Source organism: Mytilus galloprovincialis, chromosome 6 (genome assembly GCF_965363235.1).
Source record: "Mytilus galloprovincialis chromosome 6, xbMytGall1.hap1.1, whole genome shotgun sequence".
NCBI lineage: Eukaryota > Metazoa > Mollusca > Bivalvia > Mytilida > Mytilidae > Mytilus > Mytilus galloprovincialis.
The window spans coordinates 36,598,010-36,614,618 of record NC_134843.1 but is presented as its reverse complement, the minus strand read 5'-3'; the positions used below and the strand labels follow the sequence as shown (position 1 = coordinate 36,614,618).

Below are 16,609 nucleotides of genomic sequence, written 5' to 3'. Positions count from 1 at the left end.
GCAGAAAATTGTTCTTCCTTTTAGCCATTGTATACTAAAACTCGAAACGGGGACGGACTGGTATCCGATTTTACTTTGTTAGAGAAGCTTGAAGTAGATTTAAAAATTAGGTATTTTAAATGTACTATCATAGACTTTGTGTATATTTAAGTTCATGAACCATGTCAAATGTTGAATTGCGTATCAGGATTTGGCTGACACTAGCTGCATTTTGTGCATGCATATCGTTTTACTTGCAATTTTAACAACATGGGACTATAAAAACATGATTTTACTTGCATAAAATCTTATTCCAAAGGTATACTAAGGACAGGTGCAAACAAATTCAGTGGTTTTAAAAATTTTAATGGGTTCCAACCTTCACCCTTATCTGAAACAATTATAACTAGCAGTACATCACAACATAGAAAAATTATACTAGTCTTACATTGGTAAATTATCAGTAGTCCCACTGTCTATATAAAGCTGCTCAGCTCTTAATAAAATTTCAAATTACATCTTTGTGATGTCCAGTGACCTGGGGAGAACACTGTCCACTATGTTGACCCGGATATATCAGAAACGTCGTAATGTTTGACCCGAACTTATTGGGTCATCTTCTGGTTGCTGGTGAAACTAAGAAAACACTTCCAAAAGACCCAAATACAGCCCAATAAATCGATTATCAGGTTATCAGCATATTGAAAATGTAAAATATAAGCTGCTCGACACAGTATGAAAGCTTTTTTATCTCATTTGCTGCGCTCATCAACAAAAAGCTTCATATTGTGACTCTAAGCTGATATTTTACAATATCAACATGTAGACAAGCTCATACATGTATTCGGTACGTCTTGGAAGTGTACTTCTTTATCTGTACCTATTTACTTCCAATTTTTAGACAGCATTTAGAGTTAGAGCCAAGATTGATCAGCTCAGAGCCTGAATAGTGTGTCCAGGTAAGGTGACATATCTTCCTGTAGACTGTATCCTTGTGTACTACATATACTTGCATGTTTATAAAACTACTCAGTGTGTCCATCTAGTACAAACCAGACTTATATTCTTAGTTTAAACATATTTATTTATAAAATGTAGAGGGTCTTATAACAACAACACTTTAGGGACTGCTGCAGAAATTTATTGATCGACATGTTTCGATGCCTAGGGCACCGTCATCAGGATAAAAACAATACATAAAATCATGTTGTTCGAAGTACAAAATCGGGTTGTTAAAATTTAAACGTCACAATTTTACATTGGTAAGTAACATTATAAATAGCAACTGAAAGTGAAAGTGAAAGTTCATTGTAAGTAAGTAAGTAAACTATAAAAAGAAATTAAAATAAAATGTTTTTGTTCTGAAAATGTTTATTTATAGTGGTTTGGGAAACAAGTTATTGAAACTTATATTAATCCCTTTCCATTCTTATTACATTTACATGTTCTCGTTTCAAATATGCATATTTAAAATTTGCCACTGGATATTAAGCAGCCATCCATCACCAACATCATCCAATGATTAAACACCTTCTCACTGAAATAATTTGCACAATGAGGAATTATAAAGTTTCTGTTACTTATATATGTAAGACTCAGATCAAATTGTTCATTCCTCAATTCAATGTCCAAATATGAATTCATAATAAATCAAGAATACAAATCAACTGCCAATATGATCTCTTATCAACATGATCAATGTCTTTTTGTCATTCTCAAATCTACGTTTAATATTTGGCTTCTTTAATCAATGTCCTTTTTACCAATTTGCTGCAATGATTTCACAATTTTATTTAAAGAAAATATTACTCATTGTTGAAGGTTGAAAGTGACCTATAGTTGTTAATTTTTGTGTCTTTAAAATTTGGTTTATTGTGGAGAGTTGTCTCATTGGCAATCATACCACATCTTCTTTTTTATAATTACTGTCATACTCCTGATTTCGTAAAGACATTTTCAAAATTCAAATGATCGTTGAACCTATATTCTCAAAAAGATGTTAAAAAAATCCAAATGATAATACTTTCAATATTTGATTTTATTTCTCTATATTCTGTCTACTTTAAATTCAGAAATTATTGCGATGTTTTTATTATTGCGATGTTTTTTATCAATGCGAATAATTCGACAGAGTTATAATCGCAATAATTTAAACTTACATATTGGAATATTTTACATGATTTAAACAGGATAATTTATAATATCACAAAAATTAAAATCGCATTTTAGTTTAAATTACTAAACCGCAATAATAAATGCACGCAATAATTTCTGAATTTACACTACAGTATTGTTTGACACTGTATAGTATTGCCCCTAGATGTCTTTTCGTTATCTTTGTATTTGGATTCTGTCACATTGTCTTATATCCACATTTCATTTATTTATGTATGAAAGGAATAAAGCAACATAGATCTATATATATATATATATATACTAAATTTCATTGTCCACAGATTAAAATCTAAAAAAACACTTTGCCTTTATACAAGAAAAAGCAGGACACCCCTGCCTCTACCTTCTGCATATGCACATTACAGTTCATATAATTTATTGCTCTGTACACATATTGGTTTTTTACAGTAATTATGACAAATTTATGCTTTTTGTAAAACACAAGTCCTCTGCAAGTAATGCTCTGCAAACCAACTTTTTTACCAGGAGTTTGGTTAAATGGAAGTAAAAATTATGTGGACAATTATATTGTTTGCCATCTCATGTCATATCTACTTTTCTTGTACAAAGCTAGGACTAGAATACATTATTTTTAAAGCCCCTGTTATCATGGTTATAATATATTTATCAAGAAGTATAAAATATGAATAAAAATAGTTTTGAAGTTATTGAACTTGAAGATAATATATACAACATGGAGGATGCAGGAATACTGTTCTTTTATTGCTTTTCAGTCTGTCTGAAAGGATATTTTCCATTACAGATTGATATACATGTATACCACAGGATGAAATGATTTTATCAGAAGAGTTTTACATAAATGGATAGAGACAAGGATAAAGATTCAATTCAGTGTAAGAATAAATCCATATTTACCTTTTTTTCTGATTTGAGCATTTCTGTTACCATGGTTACATTGTGAAAATATTTAAAATGGAAAGGGGAAATAAGTCTAACCTATATAAGTGACACATGAACTATTTTTTGGAGATGAGTTCCTTGTATAATACAGATCATCTTGAAAATTAATATTTGCAGATTCAGATATATCACAATTAACCAGAAATAAGAAAGAATAAAATGGCACTGTAATTAAAACTAAATTCTTTAATTGCTCCGTTTCAGCTAAATTGTCGCACACCTTGATGTGTGACATATCAGAACAGGAGGAATTAAAGGATTTGATTTTAATTTGATTTTGCACAAGGGGAACTCTAAGAAGCGCTATCACTGTTTATAGGTTTCCAATATTTGTTAATTCTGTGATTATTGTTACTCTATTTAAAAGGTGTAATACCACCATTGATTTTCCCCTATTAGTCTTTGTTAAATTTGCACTTTTCAAAAAAATGTGCAGAATTTATCTTTGTTTCAAATAAAGAAATACTTGGCATGAGTAAAGTTTTATCCTGTCCAGTTTTATAGAAAAAAATTCACATAACATTTCATTGCATATAAGATAATAACCATCATTGGAAGTTAACCAATCAAATTTCTCCCCTTATTTTATCTGTGTGCAAGGTTAAGTCACCATGTAACCTCAAGATTACAAAATTTTCTATAGAAATCCCAAATAAGAAATAATGGTGTTTTGAAATACCCAAGAAATATCTGTTTATGACACAGAAATGGTTTTACTGCAGTAAAATGTAGGATTAATTATATATCTACAACTGTCAAATTCAAGGGAATGTTTTTTCAACCTACTTTTGTATACAACCGGATGTGACGTACCATGATTTGGTGGTATTACACCTAAAAGAAGATATAATTTTAGGTTTTTATTGTAAGAAGAATGGACACAAGAAAGACAAATGCCCCAAAAAAGGAAAACAAATAGAACCTCCACAAGTTCACCAAAGACTGAAATGGGTGAGTTTAAGTTAAATTTCTAAGCATTGCTACCATGTCAGATAAAAGTCTCTGTAGACAGTGTAAAAGATTGATGGATCCTAACAATTTCAAACAAGATTAAAATGAAAGTTGAATCTAAAGAAAGAGCCCAGTATTTTCATTTTGTTCTTAATTCTCCTAAAAAAAGAACAACAAATAGGTTGATCCCCCACCTTTTCTAACCTTCTTGATCTGCACTTGAAAGTTTGTTAATAAAACACCTTTTATAAAATGATATTATACATTGTATATCATAATGCTGACCATAAATATACTACATTGTAATGACAAATAGATGAATTTGAATTGATAATATAAACTTAAAGACAAAACCATGGAAACCAGATGCTTTAATTTGCAAAATGCTTGTACCAGGAATAGGACAGAAGCTTCTAATGCTACATGTAAATGTTAAAAAATGAATTTCCAGAATGTGAGACTATTGATATCAATAAAAATTATTATCTGCAGGGGCCTAGTTTGTCTATTACTTTACATAGCTGATCAGATCAGCATCTTATGTTTAATACTGTAAATTCAGAAATTATTGTGAAGTATTTATTATTGTGAAAAATGTGACAGGATAATAATCGCAATAATTTAAATTCACATTTGGAAATTTTCTATATGAATTAAACAGGATTTTTCTCAATATCTCAAAAAATTAAAATGGCATTTTAATCTAAAATGATAAAATCGCAATAATGTATGAACACAATAATTTCTAAATTTCCAGTACATGTACTGATAATTTTTGTGTCAAGAAATGGTTGATACTGATTTCAGAGTTTCGAAGATCCTATGAAGCACTATTTTGAAGAGAGAGACAGAAAACAAATGGAAGAAAAAGAAGAAAGGTACAAACTTTTTTTATGAATATTGTGTAATTATTATTATTGTATAGCAATATAATATTTCCCACACAAAGTAACCACTAGTGCAATAAATCTTCAAAATTCATAATGTCATCAACGTAAAAATCTTCGTTTAAACCAATGTTTTACTTTCAAATACTATATTGCTATACAATAAAAGGGTTATTGCATGAATATTGGGGAATATTGTCTCTCATAGAACATATCTTGCACTCGCAAAGGTCAAGGTCATATTCTAATTTTTGAATTAGGCTTATTTCCACTCATTTCCAGAAACCGTATAAGATATCGACAAATTATTTTGACTAAATTGTTAGTTGCGACATGTCGTAACTTATTAATTTTAGTTGAATGTGTGCGTAGACAATGAATGGGAGTTTTTGCCCCTATCATATCTAAAATTATGTGTAAAGTGATATAACTTATTAACCATACATATTAGAGACCTAGGGTCTTTCGATTTGAGATCCTCATTTTGTGACCTTGAAATTGAGGTCAAGGTCATAGGTTAATTTGACGTTCTAGATTTTGACCTTTGCTTTTAATTCATATCTATACATCATAAAGCCATATGAACTGACATTTTAGACTGATTTTTAATATTTTAATATCAAAATAGATATTAACTGGTGGAAAGACCTTCAACTGTTCTCTGAACAATTGGTTTGGTTTTTAATTTTACCATGGTTCTTTCTGAATCTTGTACATGTTTATAAACTTTTATTGACTGGTGACATTAAGGATGTCACAACTAAAAAGAGCACTCTGGTTTTAATGATACATTTTTGGTGACAGTTAAGTAAATTTTGTGAAGAGTTACCTCCCATATGTTGTAATTATAGATTATCGTTGATCATCTCAACGAGATTGATTTTCTCGCTTGAGCCGGGACGGCGAAAGCGAGAAAGGCAATCGAGTTGAGATAACCAATGATAATCTGTTTATCGCTATTTTACCTATGAATACGTTGCCAATTTCATGTCAATTTCGTTAGCAACGCCACGTGCCTGCTTAGTTTCTAGCGATAATTATCCATCTCAAGCGAGTAGCATATGATATGAAAAATTATCACAAAAAAAAGATCAAAGGAAAAATGCACAAAATAGCGATAATACCTAATCTTTACATTTTCTTGTTAAAAAAAATAATTCTCTCTTTTAATAGCTATAAAAAGGTATATAAAAGCTTTAGAAATTTACTATTTCTTTAGTTAGCTATAAAACCAGGTTTAATCCACCATTTTCTGCATAAAAAAAATATTTGAACCAAGTCGAAGAATATGAGGGTTGTTATCTATTTGTTTGATGTGTTTGAGCCTTTGATTTTGTCATTTGATTAGGGTCTTTCTGATTTAAATTTTCCTCAGAGTTTTTTTGTTGTTGTTATTTTACTTATCATACACATTAGATGGCTGATAAAATGTATCACATTGCCACAGTTAAAGCAGATTTCCAGATATACAATCTGTAATCAGAAATGCTCGTAGTTGAAATTTGGTTCTGGAAGAGGAGATGCTCAAATACATATGAATATACAGTACCAGTACAAAAATAATGTCTAAAACTGTCTAATGTCAACTTTGACTGAAGGACGAATGTTTTTCTCAATTATAAATTTTCAATGTCATGAAATTCAGAAAATGAAACCATTTTAAAGTTGGTATTAAAAACTTTGAAATATACTTCTAATTTGAGTATCACATAAAGAAAACAACAAAATCATTACATCTTGTTTAACCCATTAACCCCTAATGACGCATATAGGCGTCATGGCGACAACCATTCTTTGATGGCACGTATGACCCTCCATACCTTTTTTGAATTGCCCAACTTGAACTGTCATGATAGTAGGGACTTCAACCAAGCAGTTCATGGTCCATTACCTCTTGTCAGACGTCTGTTCATGAAAATATGGCACTTTGAAAGCCGTTTAAGAGTTCAAAATCGGAAAAACGTGAAAAGTAGCTAAAATCAGGTGGGGGTGGGCATCTGTTGATGGCCACTACTTAACTGGTAGTCATTGTAGGTATACACTATTATCGTAAATGCATGCATAGGTGGTATAGGAACACAAAGAGGTATAATATGGCCAATAGGAATCTAGTCTGTAAAATCTAGGTCACCGTTTTGTCAAAAATCCGTAAAAACGGACATTTAGGCAGACCTGACTTGACGATAATAATTCGCCAGCAAGACACTTAAGTCCCATATACTCCCAGTTAGCATGCATGGACTGCTGTAACTATAGGGTAATACTTGAATGACACAGAAACACAGTTTGGTTAATGTTCACCTTTCAAGGTCGTTTTAAAATCGGAAAATAGACGGAAAATGACCATTTTTCAGTGGGGGTGGGTTCAAACCCACGAGAAAATCTTCCACCTCCCACCCCATCCCCCTCCCATGCCATCCGCCCCCAAATGTCAATACATAGTTTAATAGATGAGCAGCAGTTACAGCATCAAGAGTCTGCTAATTTGCATATAATTTGCATATTATTGCAAATTTTCGAAAATGCCTGATTTTCCAGAAATCTCTTAGGGGCCAATGAGTTAACAACCTTGAAATTATTTTATTGTTGTGTAATTCAATCAATAACTACTTGAATATAGAATACCTTTCAAGACATATACATGTATATGAAATATGCGAAAATGCTCACAAAAAATATGACAAAAATTGTCATCAATTTACCAGTTGAATATCATACTCACATTCTTTCAATCTATAATATTAATAATGTGACACATTTAGAATAAACATGTTTGTATGTTTGTTTCAGAGTGCAAAAGTTAAAAGAATTAATTGAAAGCACATCTTCAGATTCTGAAACGGAAAATGGAAGGAAGAGACAGAAGAAAAAGAAGAGAAAGCATTCCCATTCTTTAACTTCTGATGATGAACTAAAAATGCACAGAAAAAGAAAGAAATCAAAGCATAAAAAAGTTAAAAGATTGAAAACAGACAAAATGCATTCTTCTGACAATGTTAAAGATCATACCAAAAACAAAGTGAAACATAAATCAAAACATAAAGTTAAACATAAAAAACATCATAAACAGAAAGGTTGATATGATTATTTATTTAGAGATATAAAAACAAATGTTACAATGAAGTTATGGGCTTTGCTCATTGTTGAAGGTGGTACAGTGACCTATGGTTGTTGGTGTCTGTGTCATTTTGGTCTTTTGTGGATAGTTCTCATTGGCAATCATGCCACATCTTCTTTTCTATATTACCATAAGTCAAGGTGAAGTAGATGGCTTTCTTTTACTTTTGGGGTCCCTTTACTTTATGATAATGGTTATGTTAGTATTTTTTAGAAGTTAGGTTTAGGTTTTATGGATTCATCTTAGTTCAGGGTTAAGTTTTAAACTTTTGGGTTAGGGTAAGTTTAGTATAGCCCTATAGGGTTTGGGACCCCTAAAGTAAAACAGGGGTGGATTCAGTCAATTTTAAAAGGGGGTTCCCAACTCAGGAAAAAGGGAGGGTTCCAACCGTATGTCTCCATTCAAATGCATTGATCCTTCAACTAAAAGGGGGTTCCAACCATATGTCTTCATTCAAATGCATTGATCCTTCAACTAAAAGGGGGTTCCAACCATATGTCTTCATTCAAATGCATTGATCCTTCAACTAAAAGGGGGTTCCAACCATATGTCTCCATTCAAATGCATTGATCCTTCAACTGAAATGGGGTTCCAACCATATGTCTCCATTCAAGTGCATTGATCCTGCAACTAAAAGGGGGTTCCAACCATATGTCTCCATTCAAATGCATTGATCCTTCAACTAAAAGGGGTTTCCAACCATATGTCTCCATTCAAATGAATTGATCCTTCAACTAAAAGGGGGTTCCAACCATATGTTTCCATTCAAATGCATTGATCCTTCAACTAAAAGGGGGTTCCAACCATGTCTTCATTCAAATGCATTGATCCTTTAACTAAAAGGGGGTTCCAACCATATGTCTCCATTCAAATGAATTGATCCTTCAACTAAAAGGGGGTTCCAACCATATGTTTCCATTCAAATGCATTGATCCTTCAACTAAAAGGGGGTTCCAACCATGTCTTCATTCAAATGCATTGATCCTTCAACTAAAAGGGGGTTCCAACCATATGTCTCCATTCAAATGCATTGATCGTTCAACTAAAAGGGGGTTCCAACCATATGTCTCCATTCAAATGCATTGATCCTTCAACTGAAATGGGGTTCCAACCATATGTCTCCATTCAAGTGCATTGATCCTGCAACTAAAAGGGGGTTCCAACCATATGTCTCCATTCAAATGCATTAATCCTTCAACTAAAAGGAATAATATTCAGTGATGCTGTTCTATGAAGCAAATACATTTGATAAGCAATTGACCACTAAAAGGTTTTGAATCACTTTTATTTTACTTCTATTGATAAATAGGAAAAAATATTTTTCTTGCCATATTGCTTTATGTTGTGCACAATGTGCCTTTAAATAACATGAATATTGTATTTGGTCAAGGTTACAATTTATTGAAATAAAAATTTTAAAATTTAAAAAAAAAATGAATTTGTATGTTCTTTTTAATTTTGGTTGATTTATATAAACACATATATATATGTTTTTGACTTGAGTGTGGTATCCATTGTGTTGAACATATATACATTATTGTTTAGGGGCCAACTGAAGCCCATTTGCTGGTGTAGAATTATCTTTCTGTATTGAAGAACCATTTGCACCCTTGGTCTGTTTTCAGCTCTTTGGTTGGATTTTTGTCTCTTTGGCACATTCCTTGTTTCCACTCACAATTATATATTACTTAAACATGTAGACATAACATTGCTGTAACCTTGATAACTCTAAATGGAGATCACTTACAAAAATAAAAACTGTATTTTCTGTTTTTGACCTTTTCAGGTTAGAAACACTTGATTACTCACAAACTACAGTGAATTACTCACTAACTACAGTTAAATACTAACAAACTACGGTGAATTACTCACTAACTACAGTTTATTACTCACAAACTACAGTGAATTACTAACTACAGTTAATTACTCACAAACTACAGTGAATTTCTAACTACAGTAAATTACTCACAAACTACAGTGAATTACTAACTACAGTAAATTACTCACAAACTACAGTGAATTACTAACTAACTACAGTTTAATACTCACAATGTGTAGGACCATTTACTAATCACATACTCATGGAGCATTTAATACTAAAAAATTAGAGGACCATTTAGTACTTATGAATAAAAGGACCATTAAGCACTCGCATATTATAGCAGCATTTGGCAATGACAAATTACAGGAAATTGAGTACAATGTACTCACAAACTATACAGTAGTAGCATTTAGTACTTATAAATTAAAGGACCATTTAGTACTCAGAAATTGATTTCAACCTGCCACTTACCAATTATGTATGCCTCAACTCTTGAACAAATTGTTTATTGCTTTTGTTTGCCCTTTCCATCCAAGAAAGTGGCTGTATGCGAGACATAGGGATTACAACCCAGCAGAAACAAGGGTTTTAGGTAGGTGTTTAAAGCATAATGTTTCAGACCTAGAAGTCACAGATGCTTAAAAACTTTTATGTAGATACCTTATATTACAAAGTTTCTGCTTGTTTTAAATTCATTTTCTTTGACCTCATTGTCATAGTTCAGTGACTGGTTTGAAAAAAAATGCACTTTTTGGTAAAGTGAAATACTAAATAATTATTATGATCGTGTAAAAGGATAATTTTATTTTTAGTATACAGGTTCTTTGCAATGTCTACATGTCTGTCAGGTAGGATTCACCTGACCTCGACCTCATTTCATGGATCAGTGATCAGGGTTGAAGTTAAGTGGTATAAGTCAGCTATAGTTCGTGTATGGAATGATTGCAAGGTGTACATATCTGACTGGCATGTTTCATCTGACCTTCACCTCATTCAGGGTTATTGGACAATGTTTATTTTATGGTTTATTCCTCAGAAACTATAAGCAATATATCAATTATATTTGGTGAATGGAAAGATTGTATGGTGTACTTATATATCTGGCAGGTTTTATTTGACCTTGACCTGATTTACATGGTTTATTGATAAATGATAAGTGTGTGTGGTTTTCTTAATTTATCAGATCCAATAAGCCATAGATCAATTTAAAAATAACACATAGCTGAGAGGATGATAGAGCAGATTGTTGCCTAAAGAAAACATTGTCTACTGAGGTGTAGCCAAGGTTGACAATGTCTTTTCGAGGGGTAACAATCTGTCCCTGTTTGTCTAGCCGATATCATCTGACATTTACCTTATTTTCATGGTTCATTGGTCAATATTAAGTTTTTATATGTTATGCAAAACTTTTGTGATAGTATACTGCTTTGATGTTCTCCTTGAGGTTGTCTTTTGAAATCATTTGGTTTACAGACAATAACTACCAGACACCAGTTGTTTCCTTTTTCCTTTTTCCTTTTTCGATATTCAAATTTTGAAAAATATTATAAGTCTAAACTGAATTTTTTTTTCTCTCAAAATTTTTTTTCACAAATTTTTTTTTCCTCAAAAAATATTTTCCTTTTTTCTTCAAAAATTTTTCCTCATTTTTTTTTCGTTTCCTTAGTCGTCATCTATTTCCTTTTTTGTCTGTAAATCGAATAAAGAAAAAGAAACCGAATAAGGAAATAGAAACCGAATAAGGGAATGAAAAAGAATAAGGAAATGAGAATCAAATAAAGAAATAGAAACTGAATAAGGAAAAAGAAATGGAATAAGGAAAAGAAAACCGAATAAAGAAATAGAAACGGAATAAGGACAAAGAAACCAAACAAGGAAATGAAAATCGAATGAGGAATAGAAACCGAATAAGGAAAAAGACACTGAATAAGGAAATGACCATTGAATAAAAAAATGAAAATCGAATAAGGAAATAGAAACCGAACTAGAGGCTCTCAAGAGCCTGTGTCGCTCACCTTGGTCTATGTGCATATTAAACAATGGACACAGATAAATTCATGACAAAATTGTGTTTTGGTGATCATGATGTGTTTGTAGATCTTACTTTACTGGACATTCTTCTTGCTACAGTTATCCCTATCTATAATGAACTTGGCCCAGTAATTACAGTGGAAAATATATTCTACAAATTTACAAAAATTTACAAAAATTTATGAAAATTGTTAAAAAATGACTATAAAGGGCAATAACTCCTTAAGGGGTAACTTGACAATTTTGGTCATGTTGACTTATTTGTAGATCTTACTTTGCCACACACTTTTTAAACTAGATACCCCAATGATGATTTTGGCCAAGTTTGGATTAATTTGGCCTAGTAGTTTCAGAGAAGAAGATTTTTGTAAAAGATAACTAAGATTTACGAAAAATGGTTAAAAATTGACTATAAAGGGCAATAACTCCTAAAGGGGTCAACTGACCATTTCGATCATGTTGACCTTTTTGTAAATCTTACTTTGCTGAACATTATTGCTGTTTACAGTTTATCTCTATCTATAATAATATTCAAGATAATAACCAAAAACTGTAAAATTTCCTTAAAATTGTCAATTTAGGGGCAGCAACCCAACAACGGGTTGTCCGATTCATCTGAAAATCTCAGGGCAGATAGATCTTGACCTGATAAACAATTTTATCCCAGTCAGATTTGCTCTAAATTCTTTGGTTTTTGAGTTATAAGCCAAAAACTGCATTTTACCCCTATGTTCTATTTTTAGCCATGGCGGCCATCTTTATTGGTTGGCCGGGTCACCGGACACATTTTTTAAACTAGATACCCCAATGATGATTGTGGCCAAGTTTGGTTAGATTTGGCCCAGTAGTTTCAGAGGAGAAGATTTTTGTAAAAGTTAACGACGACGGACGCCGGACGCCAAGTGATGAGAAAAGCTCACTTGGCCTTTTAGGCCAGGTGAGCTAAAAAGGAAATGAAAATTGAAAAAGGAAAAAGAAACCGAATAAGGAAATGAAAATCGAATAAGGAAAAAGAAACCGAATAAGGAAATGAAAATCGAATTAGGAAATAGAAACTGAATAAGGACAAAGAAACCAAACAAGGAAATGAAAATTGAATGAGGAATAGAAACTGAATAAGGAAATGACTATTGAATAAGGAAATGAAAATCGAATAAGGGAATAGAAACCAAACTAGAGGCTCTAAAGAGCCTGTGTCGCTCACCTTGGTCTATGTGCATATTAAACAAAGGACACAAATGGATTCATGACAAAATTGTATTTTGGTGATGGTGATGTGTTTGAAGTTCTTACTTTACTGAACGATTTTGCTTCTTACAATTATATCTATAATGAACTTTGCCCATTAGTAACAGAGAACTATATTTGGTAAAAATTTACATATATTTACCAAATTAATGAAAATTGTTAAAAATTGACTATAAAGGGCAATAACTCCTTAAGGGGTCAATTGACCATTTAGGTCATGTTGACTTATTTGTAGATCTTACTTTGCTGAACATTATTGCTGTTTACAGTTTATCACTATCTATAATAGTATTCAAGATAACCAAAAACGGCAAAATTTCTTTAAAAATTACCAATTGGAGGGCAGCAACCCAACAACCAGTTGTCCAATTCATCTGAAAAATTCAGGGCAGATATATATTGACTAGATTAACAATTTAACTTCTTGTCAGATTTGCTCTAGATGCTTTGAATTCATAGTTATAAGCCAAAAACTGCATTTTACCCCTATGTTCTATTTTTAGCCGTGGCGGCCATCTTGGTTGAATGGCCAGGTCATCGGACACATTTTTCAAACTAGATACCCCAAAGATGATTGTGGCCTAGTAGTTTCAGTGGAGATTTTGTAAAAGATTACTTAGATTTATGAAAAATGGTTAAAGATTGACTATAAAGGGCAATAACTCCTAAAGGGGTCAATTGACCATTTTGGTCATGTTGACTTATTTGTAGATCTTACTTTGCTGAACATTAATGCTGTTTACAATTTATCTCTATCTATAATAATATTCAAGATAATAACCAAAAACAGCATAATTTCCTCAAAATTACCAATTCAGGGGCAGCAACCCAACAACCGATTGACCGATTCATCTGAAAATTTCAGGGCAGATAGATCTTGACCTGATAAACATTTTTATCACATGTCAGATTTCCTCAAAATGCTTTGGTTTTTGAGTTATAAGCCAAAAACTGCATTTTACCCCTATGTTCTATTTTTAGCGGTGGCGGCCATCTTGGTTGGTTGACCAGGTCACGCCACACCTTTTTTAAACTAGATACCCCAAAGATGATTGTGGCCAAGTTTGGATTAATTTGGCCCAGTAGTTTCAGAGGAGAAGATTTTTGTAAAAGATTACTAAGATTTACGAAAAATGGTTAAAAATTGACTATAAAGGGCAATAACTCCTAAAGGGGTCAACTGACCATTTCGGTCATGCAGACTTATTTGTTAATCTTACTTTGCTTAACATTATGGCTGTTTACAGTTTATCTCTATCTATAATAATGTTCAAGATAATAACCAAGAACAGCAAAATTTCCTTAAAATTACCAATTCAGGGGCAGCAACCCAACATCAGGTTGTCCGGTTCATCTGAAAATTTCAGGGCAGATAGATCTTGACCCTATAAACAATTTTACCCCCATGTCAGATTTGCTCTAAATGCTTTAGTTTTTGAGTTATAAGCCAAAAACTGCATTTTACCCCTATGTTCTATTTTTAGCCGTGGTGGCCATCTTGGTTAGTTGGCCGGGTCACCGGACATATTTTTTAAACTAGATACCCCAATGATGATTGTGGCCAAGTTTGGTTTAATTTGGCCCAGTAGTTTCAGAGGAGAAGATTTTTCTAAAAGATAACTAAGATTTACGAAAAATGGTTAAAAATTGACTATAAAGGGCAATAACTCCTAAAGGGGTCAACTGACCATTTGGGTCAGGTTGACTTATTTGTAAATCTTACTTTGCTGAACATTATTGCTGTTTACAGTTTATCTCTATCTATAATAATATTCAAGATAATAACCAAAAACAGTAAAATTTCCTTAAAATTACCAATTCAGGGGCAGCAACCCAACAACGGGTTGTCCGATTCATCTGAAAATTTCAGGGCAGATAGATCTTGACCTGATGAACAATTTTACCCCATGTCAGATTTGCTCTAAATGCTTTGGTTTTTGAGTTATAAGCCAAAAACTGCATTTTACCCCTATGTTCTATTTTTAGCCGTGGCGGCCATCTTGGTTGGTTGACCGGGTCACCAGACACATTTTTTAAACTAGATACCCCAATGATGATTGTGGCCAAGTTTGGTTAAATTTGGCCCCGTAGTTTCAGAGGAGAAGATTTTTGTAAAAGTTAACGACGCCAGACGACGGACGACAGACGACGGACGACGGACGCCGGACGCCAAGTGCTGAGAAAAGCTCACTTGGCCCTTTGGGCCAGGTGAGCTAAAAAGGAAATGAAAATTGAAAAAGGAAAAAGAAACCGAAAAAGGAAATGAAAATCAAATAAGGAAAAAGAAACTGAATAAGGAAATGAAAATGGAATTAGAAAATAGAAACTGAAAAAGGAAATGAAAATCGAAAAAGGAAATAGAAAACGAATAAGGAAATGAAAATTGAAAAAGGAAATAGAAAACGAATGAGGAAACGAAAAAAATATAAGGAAAATATTTTTGAGGAAAAAAATTTTGAGGAAAAAAAAATTTGAGGAAAAAAAATTTGAGAAAAAAAAATTTTGAGGAAAAAAAAATTTGTGAAAAAAAAATTTCAGGAAAAAAAAATTTCAGGAAAAAAAAAATTGTGAAAAAAAAATTTTGAGGGGGGGAAAAAATCAGTTTGGACTGGTAATATTTTTCAAAATTTGAATATCGAAAAAGGAAAAAGGGAAAAAGGAAACAACTTGTGTCTGGTACAATACCAGTGGTATAAGTGTATGGATGTCTATGAAATTGTAGTCTTTTTTTCGGCTCTATTGTTTAATAATTTAATTTTGGATGTAACGTGTCTTCTGATCGGCTGACGTTATTTTGTTATGAGCCCATAGACTTAATTTAGACATGTGACCGTGACGTCATCAACGTTTTTTCATGGTTTTCTACGGTTTAAAATGGAATTTAGAATTAAATTATAAGAAATGACTGTAATATTTTTTCTGTCTATTCTAAATAACATAAAAAATGTGGTGCACACTGTTAAATAACCCGCTACGCGGGTTATTCAGTGTGCACCAAATTTTTTATGTTACTTCTTCATAGACAGAAAAAACATTAGTCATTCCTTAAGGAAAAAGAGGCTTAAGTGTAAAATAACAAGCATTTTTCCTATTTCATGAATATAAATATTGTATAAGTGTATGGATCTCCACAAACAAAATGTCATCAATACCTAAAAGGGAAGGTTGTGATTGATTTTGGTGGTTTTGGCCAAAACAGTTTAGAAAAAAGGAACCAAAACATTACTTTTTTAATACTGTGTATACAATGCTTATATCTTAAGCAATTTCAATTGAGTTTAATGCAAAGTCTTACATTTTTGGGGTTCTTTAATATGCCAAATCTTATTATATATATATATAGATTTGTAATTTTTGGCCCTGTTTTTTAATTGTTCCACATTAAGATTCAAATGATCCAAAATTAAACTTTGTTTGATTTCAACAAAAATTGAATTCTTGGGGTTTTATGATATGCTGAATGTAACCATGTACATG

General features: G+C 32.2%; 1 protein-coding gene across 3 annotated transcripts; it reads left to right on the top strand.

Annotated features, from left to right (window-relative positions):
- Nucleotides 1-33: 33 nt before the first annotated feature.
- LOC143079493 (uncharacterized) lies at nucleotides 34-9,465 on the top strand. Of its 3 annotated transcripts, none has more exons than XM_076254853.1 (5): nucleotides 34-110; nucleotides 2,918-3,008; nucleotides 3,932-4,026; nucleotides 4,834-4,904; nucleotides 7,704-9,465. In XM_076254853.1, exons 2-5 carry the CDS (start codon nucleotides 2,975-2,977, stop codon nucleotides 7,990-7,992), a joined length of 489 nt encoding a protein of 162 aa, XP_076110968.1. In that variant the 5' UTR covers nucleotides 34-110; nucleotides 2,918-2,974; the 3' UTR covers nucleotides 7,993-9,465. The 3 variants fall into 3 exon arrangements, with proteins under 3 accessions (XP_076110968.1, XP_076110969.1, XP_076110970.1); XM_076254854.1 differs by having other exon boundaries at nucleotides 51-93; XM_076254855.1 differs by lacking the exon at nucleotides 34-110 and adding an exon at nucleotides 852-938.
- Nucleotides 9,466-16,609: the final 7,144 nt, after the last annotated feature.